At 42.0% G+C, this 15,062-nt stretch overlaps 1 protein-coding gene across 3 annotated transcripts; it reads left to right on the plus strand.

Moving 5' to 3' along the window:
• The first annotated feature begins 6,581 nt into the window (after positions 1-6,581).
• On the plus strand, positions 6,582-14,688 carry tsku (tsukushi small leucine rich proteoglycan homolog (Xenopus laevis)). Of its 3 annotated transcripts, none has more exons than XM_063205169.1 (2): positions 6,582-6,869; positions 12,713-14,688. In XM_063205169.1, exon 2 carries the CDS (start codon positions 12,719-12,721, stop codon positions 13,793-13,795), a length of 1,077 nt encoding a protein of 358 aa, XP_063061239.1. In that variant the 5' UTR covers positions 6,582-6,869; positions 12,713-12,718; the 3' UTR covers positions 13,796-14,688. The 3 variants fall into 3 exon arrangements, with proteins under 3 accessions (XP_063061239.1, XP_063061241.1, XP_063061240.1); XM_063205171.1 differs by lacking the exon at positions 6,582-6,869 and adding an exon at positions 10,688-11,420; XM_063205170.1 differs by lacking the exon at positions 6,582-6,869 and adding an exon at positions 11,431-11,574.
• The last annotated feature ends 374 nt before the right edge of the window (positions 14,689-15,062 follow it).

Below are 15,062 nucleotides of genomic sequence, written 5' to 3' on the forward strand. Positions count from 1 at the left end.
ACTCATAACAGTGATTTAAGAGCACTACCTGTGACAATGTGATTTAAGGCTATGGCTTTCCTATACTTTTCCACAACAGCTCAGAATATGAAAAAGAAGATATGACTTGGAAAGCAATTTAGGAGCACTTATTATGAAAGAACGTTTTTTATGCATGGATTTACTACATTTGCACAACAACTAACAAAGAAAAATAAAATAAAATAAACTGTCACTTACAATTGCAAATGATTGATCGCCCGTCATTGGAAATCGAGTTTGGTGATGTGCAACTGCGTAAAGTTCACTTGAGGATCTTCCGTTCTACATTTGTCTATGAGCTTCAAAGCCACACTCCAAATGATTACATAGAACATTTTAATGTAGCCAGAGATCGGGTCCACAGCATGGATATTGCACACCATAACTAATTATACCTTTCTTCCAATTGGGCGATGGAGAACACAGACACCGCTGCGCCTACAACAGTCAAGGAACGACTTCAGCACCCTGGAGAGCAACGACTGGCCTCGATATTCATCAATTTTTTTTACTGCCGTTTGGTTCAGATATTGTTCAGATTATAGTTCTAGGCCCTCTGAAAAGACAAATGTTGTATATTACCTTGATTCTCGTGTCCTATCATTGGGCGCCACACGATCACCTTGGATGTAAAATTGGAGACACATTTTTAAAACTGTATTGTTTAAGTGCCCAAAAATATATAAAGGTATAAACAAAGCCACCAGGCCTATGCAAGCTAACCCATCTCAAAGTGACCCGATGGGTAATTGGAACGCCCAGTTCTAATCCATATTTGGTAAGGTGCACAGTAGTCTAAGAGGATTGCACTCGTGCGTCCTGTGAGTCAATATGACTTCCGAAACTCGTTTCACTGTGAATTTCTATATTAATTACATCGCTTTCTCACCAGATGATGTGTATTTTCAACATTTGTTTGGAAAAGAACGTGTATTTAATATGCCAGTGATAGCAAGACAGGGATACATGTTAAAATAATGTATGAGGACATACCCAACAACCTCAGCTGTGCCGTGCGCCTTAATAAGAGTTAGCCCTCGTGCTGTAATTGGACAAATGGGTTGGCGTGATGACAAGGTCTAACACAGTTGAATTGAATGTGCAAACAGGTGAGGTGGGAATAATTAAGATAACGAGACGGTACTCCCAGGGAAGTACTCCCAGAGTTCAGCAGCAGTTGCGTGCATGCGTCAGATGAACACAACACATTGCCATCGATGCGTAATGGGAGTCTCGACGTTGAATATTATTTTGTATTATTTAGATCTAAATAAAATGCCATAACCGAGTTAAAACTCAAATTGTATGACACGAAAGGTCTGCAAAACATACAATGGCCCTAAATACTGTAGGCCTATAACTTCGTGTTACATTGATTGACCAATATTCCTTATTCCTTTATCATTCTAGGTCGCATAATCAAAACAAAATAGGCCTACGCGTAGGGTATAACCATTGACCATGATTACCCAACACTTGGAAATTAAGTTATGGTCAACTGTTACTAATTTATGTTTTTATGAAGTAAATTAGTGTTTTCCGCATAAGATTTGTTCATGCGGTCAACCGACGTCAGAAACAAGTGTTTTTTACCTTTTGAAAGACACAGTAGTTAATAAAAAAGAAAGTTAAAAAAAGAAAGACACAGTAGCCTATAATGGTGCTGTGTCAATTGAACACTATTCTGATGCACATAATGGCCCGCTCAATTTGTGTGTGAATTATTTACTCTTTGGGTGTTGAATCAACACTACAAAGCCATGTGTCCTTAACTAACACAGAGTTAATACAGAGCCATATGTGCTCATACTCATAGAGTTAAGTAACACCTGAAGAGTTAAAGTTAACACTAGTTTGTGTGGGACCATATACCCTCGGAACAGTGTTGAATTAACACTGCAAATTTTACTGTGTATGTTTTGCAGTTTCTATGATATACTATGTGACGTGAAAATGATAGCTTTCACTTTTTGGTAAAGCAACTTCTAATAGTAGCCTACATTTACAATGCAAAAAATCTTTTTCAGGGGACCTAGTTAAAGTGGAAGGTGTTTGCTGCCCAGGTGCAAGGGGAAACCCTGCAATTTAACTGCTTTGGTGACGTGTATTTGTAAAATATTCTGCGCACAGTTTGCCCCTTTTCAGTATTTTACTTCTTTGAATGTATAGTGTGCATCACATCCCTAATGACCTATATCCTATAAGCCTATGAGCCTCTTAAATCTCACACCTTGACACCCCTGTCCAATGGCCAGAGGGAAACCGTCGGCTCAGCATAGACTGCTGCAGGCAGCGCAGTATGTACTGCTATAAAAGCACCGGGGACGGAAATCGTTGAAACATTTTTTTTTTCTAAACACACTGCGTCAGTAGTTTCAATATATTTCTGGGGCTTTTTTGCCTTTATTCTGGACAGGATAGTGAAGGACAGACAGGAGATGAGTGGGGAGAGAGAGGGGTGGGTGGATGGATGAGCGGAGGGATCGGCAAATGACCCGGACTGGAAGTGAACCCAGGTAGCTGGCGTAGCAGTCTAGTGCCCTACCATAAGAGCCACGGTAGGGCCAGTCCATTCATTTATAGCACTAGACGGGAGTCCATCCTTAAACAAGGTGAGGGTTCAGCTTCTGGCCCAGAGAGACTATGCAATAGACTTGACTTGACTTGACTTGAAAGCTTTAATGTCCTTAAAAAGGCAATTTGTGTTACAGCACAGCAGAATGACATAAAAACACATAGGCAATATAAAAAACACACACAAATAGGTACAGTACAAACACAGCTAGACATATAAGTTAATATGTAGGCCTAAATAAATACGTAAATAAATACAGACCACTGGTCAAATGCATCCATATAGCAGATGCCAACTAAGCTATGTGTGAGTCAAGTCAATTGAAGTCAGCTTTTATTGTCAGTTTCTTAATATGCACAGGTCAGACAAGGACATTTAATTCAGGTTTCCCTCTCTATACCATGCCAGGACATAGACAAACACAGGACTGACATTTACAAACTGACATTACAGTGCAAGATATGTATTGTTAGAGATTGAGATTGTTGTCAACTTCCAAAGGGTCCAAAAACAACTGCCACCACTGACCATCGACGGCGATGCTGTGGAGAGAGTGAGCAGCACCAAGTTCCTTGGAGTGCACATCAGCGACGACCTCTCTTGGACCACCAACACTACATCACTGGCGAAGAAGGCCCATCAGCGTCTCTACTTCCTGCGCAAACTAAAGAAGGCAAGTGCTACACCCTCCATCATGACAACATTCTACAGAGGAACCATAGAGAGCGTCGTGTCCAACTGCATCACAGTGTGGGGAGGAAGCTGCACGGAGAAAAACAGGAAGACACTCCAGCGTGTTGTGAACACAGCGAAGAAGATCATTGGAGTACCACTCCCCTCCCTGCAGGACATTTACACCACACGCCTCACCCGGAAAGCACTGATGATCATCAAAGACACAAGCCACCCTGCACACAAACTGTTCAGCCTCCTGCCCTCTGGAAAGAGGTACAGGCGCCTCCGTTCCCGTACCACCAGGCTGGCGAGCAGCACAATGCACCAAGCGATCAAGATGCTGAACACTCAACCCACTCTCCCTCCACTGTCAGCCTCTAGCCAGCAAGGCCACTGACAACCCCCCCCCCCCCCATCCCCCACCACCATATCTGCGACTGAACATTCCACCTGCACTACTATACTTGTGACTGAACTTTCAACCTGCACTAACTCAAAACATGCACACACACACACACACACACACACACACACACACACACAACACACACACACACACACACACACACACACACACACACACACACACACACACACACACAGCACTTTCTGCACTAAACCCAAACATACACACACTGACACACACACACACACACACAGACACACACACACACACACACACACACACACACACACACACACACACACACACACACACACACACACACACGAACACACACACAAGACGCACACCGCACCTTCTACCTGCACTAAACACATACACACACATACACACACACACACACACACACACACACACACTGCTGCTGGTGTACTTGACAGACCTTTTTTAATATTTATTTTTCTTCAAAATGCTACTATTACCATGTCAGAACGCTATAAAGGACTTTTTTTTAGGAAAAGCACAAAAGCACAACAAATACCTCTTAATGTATGTCCTCTACAAGTCTTCTGTTGTCCAGTCTTGCACTTTAAATGTCTGTATGAGCACTGTCTATGTCCATACTGTCTTAAGTCCATGTATAAGTACTGTCTATGTCTATACTGTCTATGTCCTTACCTAGATTAGTCTATGTCTGTATGGGAAAGCAAGAAATGTAATTTCAAATTCTTTGTATGACCAGTGCATGTAAAGAAATGGACAATAAAACCTACTTGACTTGACTTGACTTGATATGTAGGACAAGTAATGAACCAATACAGTAAAGTGATGAAGTAATAAATAACAACTGAACATTTAACATTGATGAGTAATAGTGGATGGACCAGTGATAAACAAGTAACAATTAAGTGTTGAAGAAGCAACTAAACATCATTTAGCATAAAGAAAAACATAGAATAGAAATATATAATATTGTAATGGTAATGCGCAAAACAGTATTGACATGCAGGAAGGTGCGAAGTCACATAGTGCAGTTCTACAGGGCCGTGTGGTTCTTTTCCATTGGTAGTGGAGGTCTGAGGTAGTGCAGGTAAGGTGCAGTCACATGGTGCAGTTCCATAGGTGTGTGTGTGTGTGTGTGTGTGTGTGTGTGTGTGTGTGTGTGTGTGTGTGTGTGTGTGTGTGTGTGTGTGTGTGTGTGTGTGTATGTGTGTGTGTGTGTGTGTGTGGTGTGTGTGTGTGTGTGTGTGTGTTGTGTGTGTGTGTGTGTGTGTGTGTGTGTGTGTGTGTGTGTGTGTGTGTGTGTGTGTGTGTGTGTGTGTGTGTGTGTGTGTGTGTGTGTACGTGGGATCAGCTGCTGTGTGGTGGATTGCAATATTAGCAGCCAAACTATAAAATCTATCAATCTTAAGGGACAAAATCCATTGCTGGGGGGGTGGGGGGGGGGAGTTCGTGAAAATATTCTGAAGTCCAAAAGGGGGTCCCCAATCACAAAGTTCCCGAAAGTTTTTCAGTTACTGCACTATAGTGATGGGATTGTCGGCTCTTTTCTGAGATAATGCTTGTTAACATCTAGCCTGCCTATTTTGGACACCAGATGGAAATTAGCCTGTAACCCCTGCCAATGCTCATTATACATCTTGGCCAATTTGATCAAACAAATTGAGAAAAAACAAATCTGGCACCAACCAGAGAAAGCAAATTGTCGGCTCTGTGCAAATTGCAGAGTATATGCGCAACAAGAGGGAGAAGGAGAGACAGTGAGGCACCAGAAGACCATTAAAAAATAATAATAATAAACAAATTGGTACCCCAAAATGACTTCCATTGTGGAGCCGGTTCCTGTTGTTCTCGAGCGACAAGGAGCGAATGTGGCGAGAGAGGTGGGGTAGGGATGGGAAATGACCCAGGCCTATTCAATCAGCTGCTGGACCTTATGTATGGGTTGTGTCCTCATCCTTAGTAATCAAGTAGAGGGAGACTTCAGCAAACTTTATAATATACACTGGGTTAAGAAATTAAAGGGAACGCCAAAACAAAGCAATGCAACTCCACATCAATCACACTTATGTGATATCAGACTGTCCAGTCAGGAAGCAATGTTCATTGTGAATCTATTTTGCCTTCTGTTGCACAAATGTAAAAAGCAATGGGTACTGTAGATAGCCAGAAGGTGGTGTCCACAGACCATTTCTCCTTTTTTTTCATCCTTTCTGGCTGATTTTGGGTCATGTGTGTATTTTGTTCCATCCCTGTAGGCAGGGCCTACTCTGGGCCTAACTCTGGGCCTAACTCTGGGCCTCCTCTCTCATTGGCCCAGGACAACTGACCCCTTTGTCTTGCCAGTCTGTGCCATCCTAGTGACGCAACACCTTCAGAGGTTTGACAGTCGATGATAATCAGGCTACCCCCCCTCCCCCGTTGGCTTCCCTGCCTGTAGGTACCATGAGGCTGGGTCTATCACCCACGGAAGTTGCTAGCACTCATCCAAGAAGGCGCATCGTGTGCTGTGGCAAGAGGATCTGCTATGTCCATGAACACAGCGCCCAGAGCATGGAGGAGATGCCATGCCACAAATTGCTAGTGGTGGTACCTAAACGTTTTTTTTTTATTTAAAGATACATAAAAAGATAACACATCTGAAGTGCACAAAAAATTCAAATGCCTACTCTACCTTTAAGCAGAGTTGGACTTGGATGCGCGCCATGCATCACAAATCAGCATTTCTACAATTCTATTAACTTGTGAAATCAAAGCATCTGACGGATCCATGTGTTATAACTTCTAACAGTATTCGTCCATTAAATACTGACCTGACCTAGATAGACGAGGAAGGGAAAGAAAGGAGAACTCGCCGCTGTAATGACGATTCTCACCAATTGAGGGCATCGTGCGCGCACCACTTGGAATGCGGAGTGAGTGCAAATCCAGACTTTTTTGGGCGCGGATAATCATCTTTGAACTTGTTAAACTGTTCCTTGTCATGCTTGGCCAGTGTGCTGGCATTGCATCAGAAAGCAATGCCTCTAGTTTAGGATCAAACGAAGCATCCGCGTTCAGTGATTTAATCTATATCAGAAAGTTACCGTGTATGCCTTCGAAAATGGGAGTTCCAGTCGACTACGGCGCAACGAGGATAAGACTCGGGCTTATTTCCTGAGAAGTGTATATCTACAATTGGACAAACTCTGCGTCGTAAGTTATTTTCCGACTTGCTAAGCAGAATACAGTTGCTCGTCTGTCCTCTACTGAAATGCAGCGTTCACACATCGCGAAAGAGTTACCCTTTGAGAAATTCGAGATCCGTAAGATTTCTTGAACTTTTGGGCCACAGTAAAAAAAAAAAATCTTCGGGTTTGCTCTGGCGCAACCCTGGGGTAATAGCGCCTGTGGTCGACAGACAAGAGCTTTTCTGTAGGCTAGTTGTCGGCTTTGCTGCTTCTTTATCGAAACGCCTGTAGCCTAACATATGGGCTTGGCTATCTGGAGAACAAAATATTTGTTTAGGCCTACATGTGTTTTGACTGATTTGTCAAACCATTAGTGTTAGTGTAGTGTGATAGTGTTAAGACGCCTATCAGAAGGACTATTAAGTTCTTGTTCTACAAAAACTCGGTACTTGGCTTTCATACTGCCTTTATAAGGTGATCATAGATTAAACTGTTTAGGTGTAGAACTGGATGATGGTTGACATGTTGGTGACCAGTAGTATAAATGTCAGTGGGCAAGTGCCGTAACATCATTGCATTATGTCCAGACTGTTGCCATCTATGTGCCAGCTCTGTACCTCTGTAAATGCTGTGAAACCTGTTTTGTATTCTTGGATGGGATGTCTGACTTGACCTGCTGCCCAAATATTAGACCTGAATGGTTCATTTAGTTATTCTTCTCAAATGAGATAAGAATGTGGGCCTCTCAACAAAATATGCTAGTGTTTTAAAAAGATAAATAAATAAATAAATAGGTAGGCCTACACTAAGTGTCTTGTGGTATTTTGAAATGCTGTTCCTACCTCTGTACAGTATTACTTGTGCTTTCTGTGCAAAAGTAAATAATGCTCTTTGAGACATTGAGAGATGTCAGAATACTGAAACATTGGTAAGCGAAATCAACTCAAATGACAAATCAATCAATCAACCAATCAAATATATTTATATAATCATAAATGTCATTCAATGTGCTTAAGAGTAGAGAAAAGAGAAGAAGAGGGGGAAAACTATATTGTGTTATAGAAAGTGTGTTAACTAATACACCTATCACCAAAGGCAGATGAGAATAAAGCTGTTTTTTAACTTCCTTTTAAAACAAGATACTGTTGGGGCAGTTCTAATTTGGACACAGAGTTGGTTCCAGCATTTTGCAGCATAATGACTTAATGCCATTTCACCCTGTTTAGACCTGACTCTAGGCACAACCAGTAGAGGAGATTTTCAAGACCTAATACATCTATTAGGGTGATATTGCTCAAGCATATTCGCAATATATGTAGAGCCTAAGCCATTCAGTGATTGATAAACTATCTCTCTAGGTCGTCCTCAGACGAGCCTTCTATCGTTGCTTCCAGTCATCCCGATTCTCCATACATCTTTTCAGTTCGCTGGTACTCAGGGCTCCGGCGTCCTTCCTGAGTATGTCCACAAAAGCTATCAGAAGAGTTTTAAACTCAATTTTAAATCTCACTGGAAGCCAGCGCAATGACCTAAGTACTAGAGTGATGACTTTGTTTTAGTCAGAATTCCTGCTGCAGCAATTTGGATTAGTTGTACCTGCCTGAGTGACCTTTGGGGGAGACCTATAAGTAGGATCTTGCCATAGTCAACTCTACAGGTAATAAAAGCATGGATTCACTTCTCTAAAGTCTGTTTACATACAAAATCCTTAATTTTAGCAATGTCCCTAAGGGAAAGCAGATTTAGTTATGTGTTTGATGTGAGCATTGAAACTGAGATTACTGTCCAACATCACGCCAAGGTTTTTGACACGAGACTTATTTCAAAAGACTCGAATGTCGAGATGGATAAGAGCCAGGGGTGGGGAACCTTTTTCAGTCGATGGGCCACTTCAAATGCATCCAAGGGCCGTAGAAGTCCTCAGAGGGCCGTAGGCTACTATGAACACAAACCAGGATTTCTCACTGCACTATTGAAGGCACCCACCTTTAAAACAGACCCTTCCTTCTCTAGGTCCCCTGAACATATAACTTAGTTGTATTGCAAATGTATTTTCTAAGACTCCTTTACAAAAAATGTCATATTTCATGTGAAGCTGCATAACATTAAAATTATATCGGGGGCCGGATAAAACGGCCTCAAGGGCCGCAAACAGCCCTCGAGACATAGTTTCCTCACCCCTCTAGCTAGACCTGTCTGGGTTTGAGCAGGTAAAAACAACTGGGTAACCAGGGATGCGTTTCTCGAAAGTGCAGTTGTTAGCCAGTTAGCAAATTCGGTAGTTGTCAATGGGAAATTGCATTGCAAACAACAAGGTAGCCAATGTAGTTAGCAACTATGGTTTCGAGAAATGCAGCCCAGAGTTGTATTAAGTGGAAGTAGAAGAACTTTAACAAATGTAATTTACATAGTCATATGATATTACAAAGTTGAGGCCATCCACACACACACACACACACACACACACACACACACACACACACACACACACACACACACACACACACACACACACACACACACACACACACACACACACACACACAGTAGTAATAATTATAGTAGTCCTAGTAAATCTAAGTAATGTGCATAGGGGTAAAACAAAACAAAAAAATTGGCGTCTAATCATTGAGTCACTCACTCGCCACCTGCAAAAGTTCATGACCCCTTAGTAAAGTCCAGGTGTCAGAACAGAGAGAACTCGTAACAAAACATGTGTGATGCAAGAACGTCAGAAAAGAGACAAAGAGGAGAGAAGGTGAGGAAACATCTGTGACGCTCCTCAGAAGGAAATTGGTTTTTAAAATTCCAGGGTTCATCTAGGTGGCTGCATCGCAAGCTTGTGCATGTTTTCCAAGAGTATGTGCGCAGTGGACCGCCTGGAAGGAAGCAGTGATGATGGTCTGTGGAGATTAACTTGTTTAGGACTGTAGAATAAGCTGAAAGAAAAGAAAAATCAGTACAGCAACACAAACTCAAGCAGGGTTGGGAGTCATTTCTCCAAACTTGGGTCCTCTCCTCTGTCCTCTGTCCTCTGTCCTCTGTCTTTGTTGTTGATAGTTTTATATTGGATAATGTGTAAACATTCAAACTGCCTTGCGACACATGCTGTGGATATCTGTCTATGTTTCAAAGTTGGTTTGACAATTGTTGTTTTTCAGATAGCATATTTGCATTGCATTAAATGTTATTTTCATATTTCGTCGCTGTCCAGCAGAAACCTTGTATCTCCACTATTATTTTTACTTTTTTATATTAGTTCTTTATTCATTATAAAATATAAGACAGTACTACTGGTCAGTGTCCATGGGTATATACTATGTGTATGATAAATAATTTAGTAGCCAACTTTAATGTTGCAATGATTATTTATTTAGAAAATGGTGATTTATAAATGAATACATAAAAAACAATGAGAAGTGGAGGTAGGAGATTTTTGCCTGACAGCGACGATTTGCATTTTAAACTTCACCCAACTCGACATTGAGGACAGAGGACAGGGAAAAGGACACAAGTTTAGAGAAATGACTGGCACATCAAGGCCTGACACTCAAGGACCTCAAACTCAGGCCCGGGGGCCAAATCTGGCCCGCTGAGTCATTTTATTTGGCCTCTGAGATCATTTCAAATGTGTATTGCAGTTGGCCCTCAAACACCATTAATATAAAGCATTGTAAGGCTTGAATATGAAATTTGGTGTGTCACAGGACTATGAGTGGTCCATTGACATGGCTTACACTCATGCAACAAATGTGCTGGCACATTTGAAGTATGAGAATCTTTTTTTGGAATTTAAATATGAGTATTAAGTGTATGTATGCACAATTCTAGGCCGTTTTAAAAAAATAAATACAGAGCTTGTCATGCTACTTCATTCCAAATTTGTATTTTGACCCTCTGTAATTTTGAGTTTGACAACACCCCTGCTCTCTAGTATCCTGCCTTTCCTCCCTCTAATGCATGTGACATGCCACATTGTTTATCATTAAGGATCAACATGTCATACTGTCTAATCCAAGTTAAACTCTGAGCTACTTATTAAATCAATCTCTCTACTGACAATCTCTCTATCCTGCAGTTTGGCCAAGATTAGTGGGTTGAAAAGATGTTTGTGATGATGAATCACACAGGCTTTTTGCATGATAAATCACTGCAGGTGTGTCCTATACAATAACATTGTATTTTTAAAAGGCAGGATTAGCTCCTTTTACACCAAACTGACAAGATGTTTTGCTGTCATATACTCTTTTTTTGTCCTGCGAAATGAAAAGTTGAGCTATTATAGTTATTATTATTCATCAACTAGTTATGCAGCAGTCAAACTGTCAAGTTAACTTTTGTTACATAAGCTGCCATTGTGTAATAGAAAGAAGGGCACACAGCAAAGGTCAGTGGATTGGGTTAGTTTGCTGATATGTTAACTTTGGCCTAGTGAAAAAAGAGGATTGTGCTGTCTCATGGTCATGTTATGTTATGTAGCCTACTGCTGTGTGAGTTCACTTTTTAGTTCAGTGTGTTGCCTGCTGAATGAGGGAGGAATACTGTAGCTACATTCTGCTCGTGAACTTACTCAAGGGTGGGTGGGTGTGTCACTCTGTGCATTATTGGAGTACGATCATTTTGTCGTCGTGGGGGTGCGTTTGGCAGGTTTTACAACATATATGTCGAGTTTGTTTGTCAGTACGCTTTGTTTGATCGTGGCGAGGGTGAGCTGAAGACCAGAGACTCAAGTAGGTGCACTGTGTTGTTGTAGATGTCTGATTGCTAGTTACAGTACTGTGGTTGGTGCTTCAGTATGTTACAGCTTACTTTTACATTGCATTGCATTTGGCAGACGCTTTATAACCAAAGCGACTTACAAACGAGGACATAGTCATAGCCAACATCACTAAAGTGCACAGGAAATATACAGAACAAGTGCAGATGCAAAGAAGGGTTAGTTAGGGGTTTTTTGTAAAGTAGAGTACACACACACACACAAACATCATGTCAAGAGTCTGGCCTGGGGCTAGGGCAGCTCAAACATTAGTTTAGTACATAGTCACGAAAGAGGATACAGGAGAGTCTTTACTTGCTTCTTGAAGGCTAGACCTACTTCTCACAACATGTGCAGTTTAAACACTGTTATAATGCCAAAAGTCTGGGAACATGTCTGTATACACTGAATCTTCCTTATGTTGACTAGTGTGTCAAGACATTGCTGACGACTTGCTTTTGTTTACTTTCATGATGATTCAAAAGTTTTCTTGTACAAAACCTATTAATGTGTAATAATTGGATCACATGGGAAAGCTAAATTGCAAGGAAGGCCGGTCTTCTTTTCTCTTTTTTTCTGCAAAGAATGTTACTTTTATCCTGACTGTTTTGACCAACAGCATGGAATTATAGAAATGGCATTTTTTTCTGATAAATATGTAATGGGAACTGTCATTTAGTTTTTCTGACGCAAATTGTATTTATCTGTGGATCAATGCATCCTCTCATCCGTTCATAAATATCACATGTATGTGTGTCAATATGGAGTGACGACTGTTAATTGTAAGCAGGTGTGAAAGGAGTTTGTCCATGTGAGGAAGAGCACATACTGTAGTATGACACTTGATTGTAGTATTTTTAATGACAGTGCATTCCATGACAAAATGAGGGCTTTTCTTCATGAAGATTCCAAAGTGCCAAATCCAGGGAATTGTGTGTAGTGGTTTTTTTTATGTGTTTTTGAGTGTAAAGGAATTGTGCTTGTAGTTCAGTGGAATTGGTGCAGGGTGTTGGTAAATGGGTGAGATGATTTCAAAATTTCTAAACTCTATAAATACTTCTCAATCCCTTTGAGTAACATATTCTGTTTTATCTTTTTTTTCTCCCCACCAGTGTACCATGCTGTATTTCCTGGGCATGTGTGTCCTGACAGTGATGTGCCATGGGGTTGGAGTGGCGGGGGGCCAGACGTGCCACCCTCAGTGTCGCTGCGAAGTGGAGAGCTTCGGCCTGTTCGACAGCTTCAGCCTCACTAAGGTGGACTGCAGCGGCCGCGGCCCCGGCACCGCCCCCATCCCCATCCCCCTGGACACCTCCTTCCTGGACCTCTCCTTCAACAGCATCGGCGCCATCACGGACACCATGCTGACCGGACCGGGCTACACCACCCTCGTCAGTCTGGACCTCAGCAACAACGTCATCAGTAAAGTCGGCGCAGAATCCTTCCTCAAACTCCGCTATTTGGAGACCCTGGACCTGAGCCACAACGCCTTGGAGAGCCTGCCTGATAGCTGCTTTGCAGGACTTGCTTTAGCGGAGGTGGATTTAAGCAACAATAGATTCCACGAGTTCGACCTCGATGTTTTCACCACCAAAGGGCTGCAGGAGAAGCCCTTGACTGTCGATCTATCGAACAATTTTATAACCTCCGTCACCAGAAAGCGACAGGGCTCTCCGCTGTATATCAAAAGCCTGGTCCTGGCCGACAACAGGCTGAGGAGCGTGCCTGATCTGGAAGGCCTTCCGCTGCGCTATCTGGGACTGGACGGGAACTGGATCTCCGTTCTGAGGAAGGGAGATTTCCAGAAACTGGGCGATCTCTCTTACCTCAGCCTCAGTGGCCTTCCGAAGCTCTCTGTCATCGAGCCTCTCAGCTTTCAGGGTTTGGAAAATCTTCAAGTTCTGGACCTTTCCAACAACCGGAATCTGAAGTCCTTGGACCCCGAGGTGTTCAGCAGCCTGAATTCCTTGCAGGAGCTGAACCTGTCCAACAGTGGAGTTACGCAGCTGCCTGCTGCCATTCTTAGCTATTTGCCAAATATCAAAAGTATAACTCTCGGCCCCAACATTCACTGCTGGAAAACTCTGAAACGGGGCCAGTTTCACAGGCAAATAGGAGGAGAGGCCAAAAATGATTATATAATGTCCTGTGATGATGATATTGCCACCGGGTCTGACAATTCCGTTTTGCGATGATCTTGGCAGAAGTGTAGAGAATGTTTTCTGGTTGAAAGTAAACAGAGATGATGAGCCAGTTAAGAAGTGCCTTAAGTAGCGATTGTTATATTTTTAATAACAAACTTGAGAAGCCCATCATGTAGTGATGCTCTTTTTATTGATGGCATGCATTTTGCACATTTCCCCCATTGAAATCACAGTCTGCTGTGAAGTGCTTCTAATGTGATCAGATATTTGAAAACAAGTTACAGTAGTAGCTGTAATTATTTGATACAGTTTGTTTTGTCTGTTTGTCCTAACCAGTTGCATTTCCTGGATCGAGTAAACGTTCCACGCTATGAAAGCAAGAGGACCAACAACAAAGATTTACAGCACTGTTGTGTGCTTCCCTTTGAGCACCAGTTTTTTGGTGTGTTTGTGTTGAATGACAAAGAAGGTTTACCTGTTCTTGGGTAATAATTGATGGGTAATTCATTCCTAGATTTGAAGAGTGTTATGAGAAGGATTTTGATGCAATCCATTCCACATTTTGTGGTATTAAAGATACTCCTCTATAAACTGGACTCCTATCAGGGACACGTACATACTGCACCCAAAGGCTCAGCACTTTCTCAGCTTTGTCAAAGATAGATATAATGCCTCAAACATGTTTGACAGATAGCCCTTTAATGCGTGCCGTAATTCCAGTGGCATGCTGTAATAGTCATTGAAAAGTTTAAGTACCATAGTACTACAATACTATGACATAATACAGGGCCTTTATTAATGCACTACAACTTGGTCATTCTGGTAACAGCAAATTTATAACGCTGTGTCTTAAAGGGTTACAAGCTGATTATGCATCTACATCTGCATAATCATGCAGAGGCCTTATAGTATTTTGCGCAAATGGTAAAACAAGGACAGTAAAAGACATTTTGCTGGAACATTTTAGTGGACATTACTGCTTTGCATAAGGGTCCTGCTCCTGCATCTCTCTGTTCTGCACTAGGCTATTCCATGACAAGGACCTTCTCACCGGTCGCTAACCCTTATGCCACAATGTCTTATTGCCTTTTCACATCTGGTCCCTTCCAGCCATGTAGTGAACACAGACCTGTGACACAGCATTTTCTGTGCATTATGTGAATGCTCCAAAGTGTACCCAGACCCCACCAAAGTGAACCGTACTGACACATTTATTGACGTGTCCAAGTACAGTTCGTTTATGAGTCCTGACAAGTTACACTTCTGATCAGGTGTAATCACTTAAGAAGATCTCTAGTCTACAGGACCTTGCGTGACT

Source organism: Engraulis encrasicolus, chromosome 8 (genome assembly GCF_034702125.1).
Source record: "Engraulis encrasicolus isolate BLACKSEA-1 chromosome 8, IST_EnEncr_1.0, whole genome shotgun sequence".
Lineage (NCBI taxonomy): Eukaryota > Metazoa > Chordata > Actinopteri > Clupeiformes > Engraulidae > Engraulis > Engraulis encrasicolus.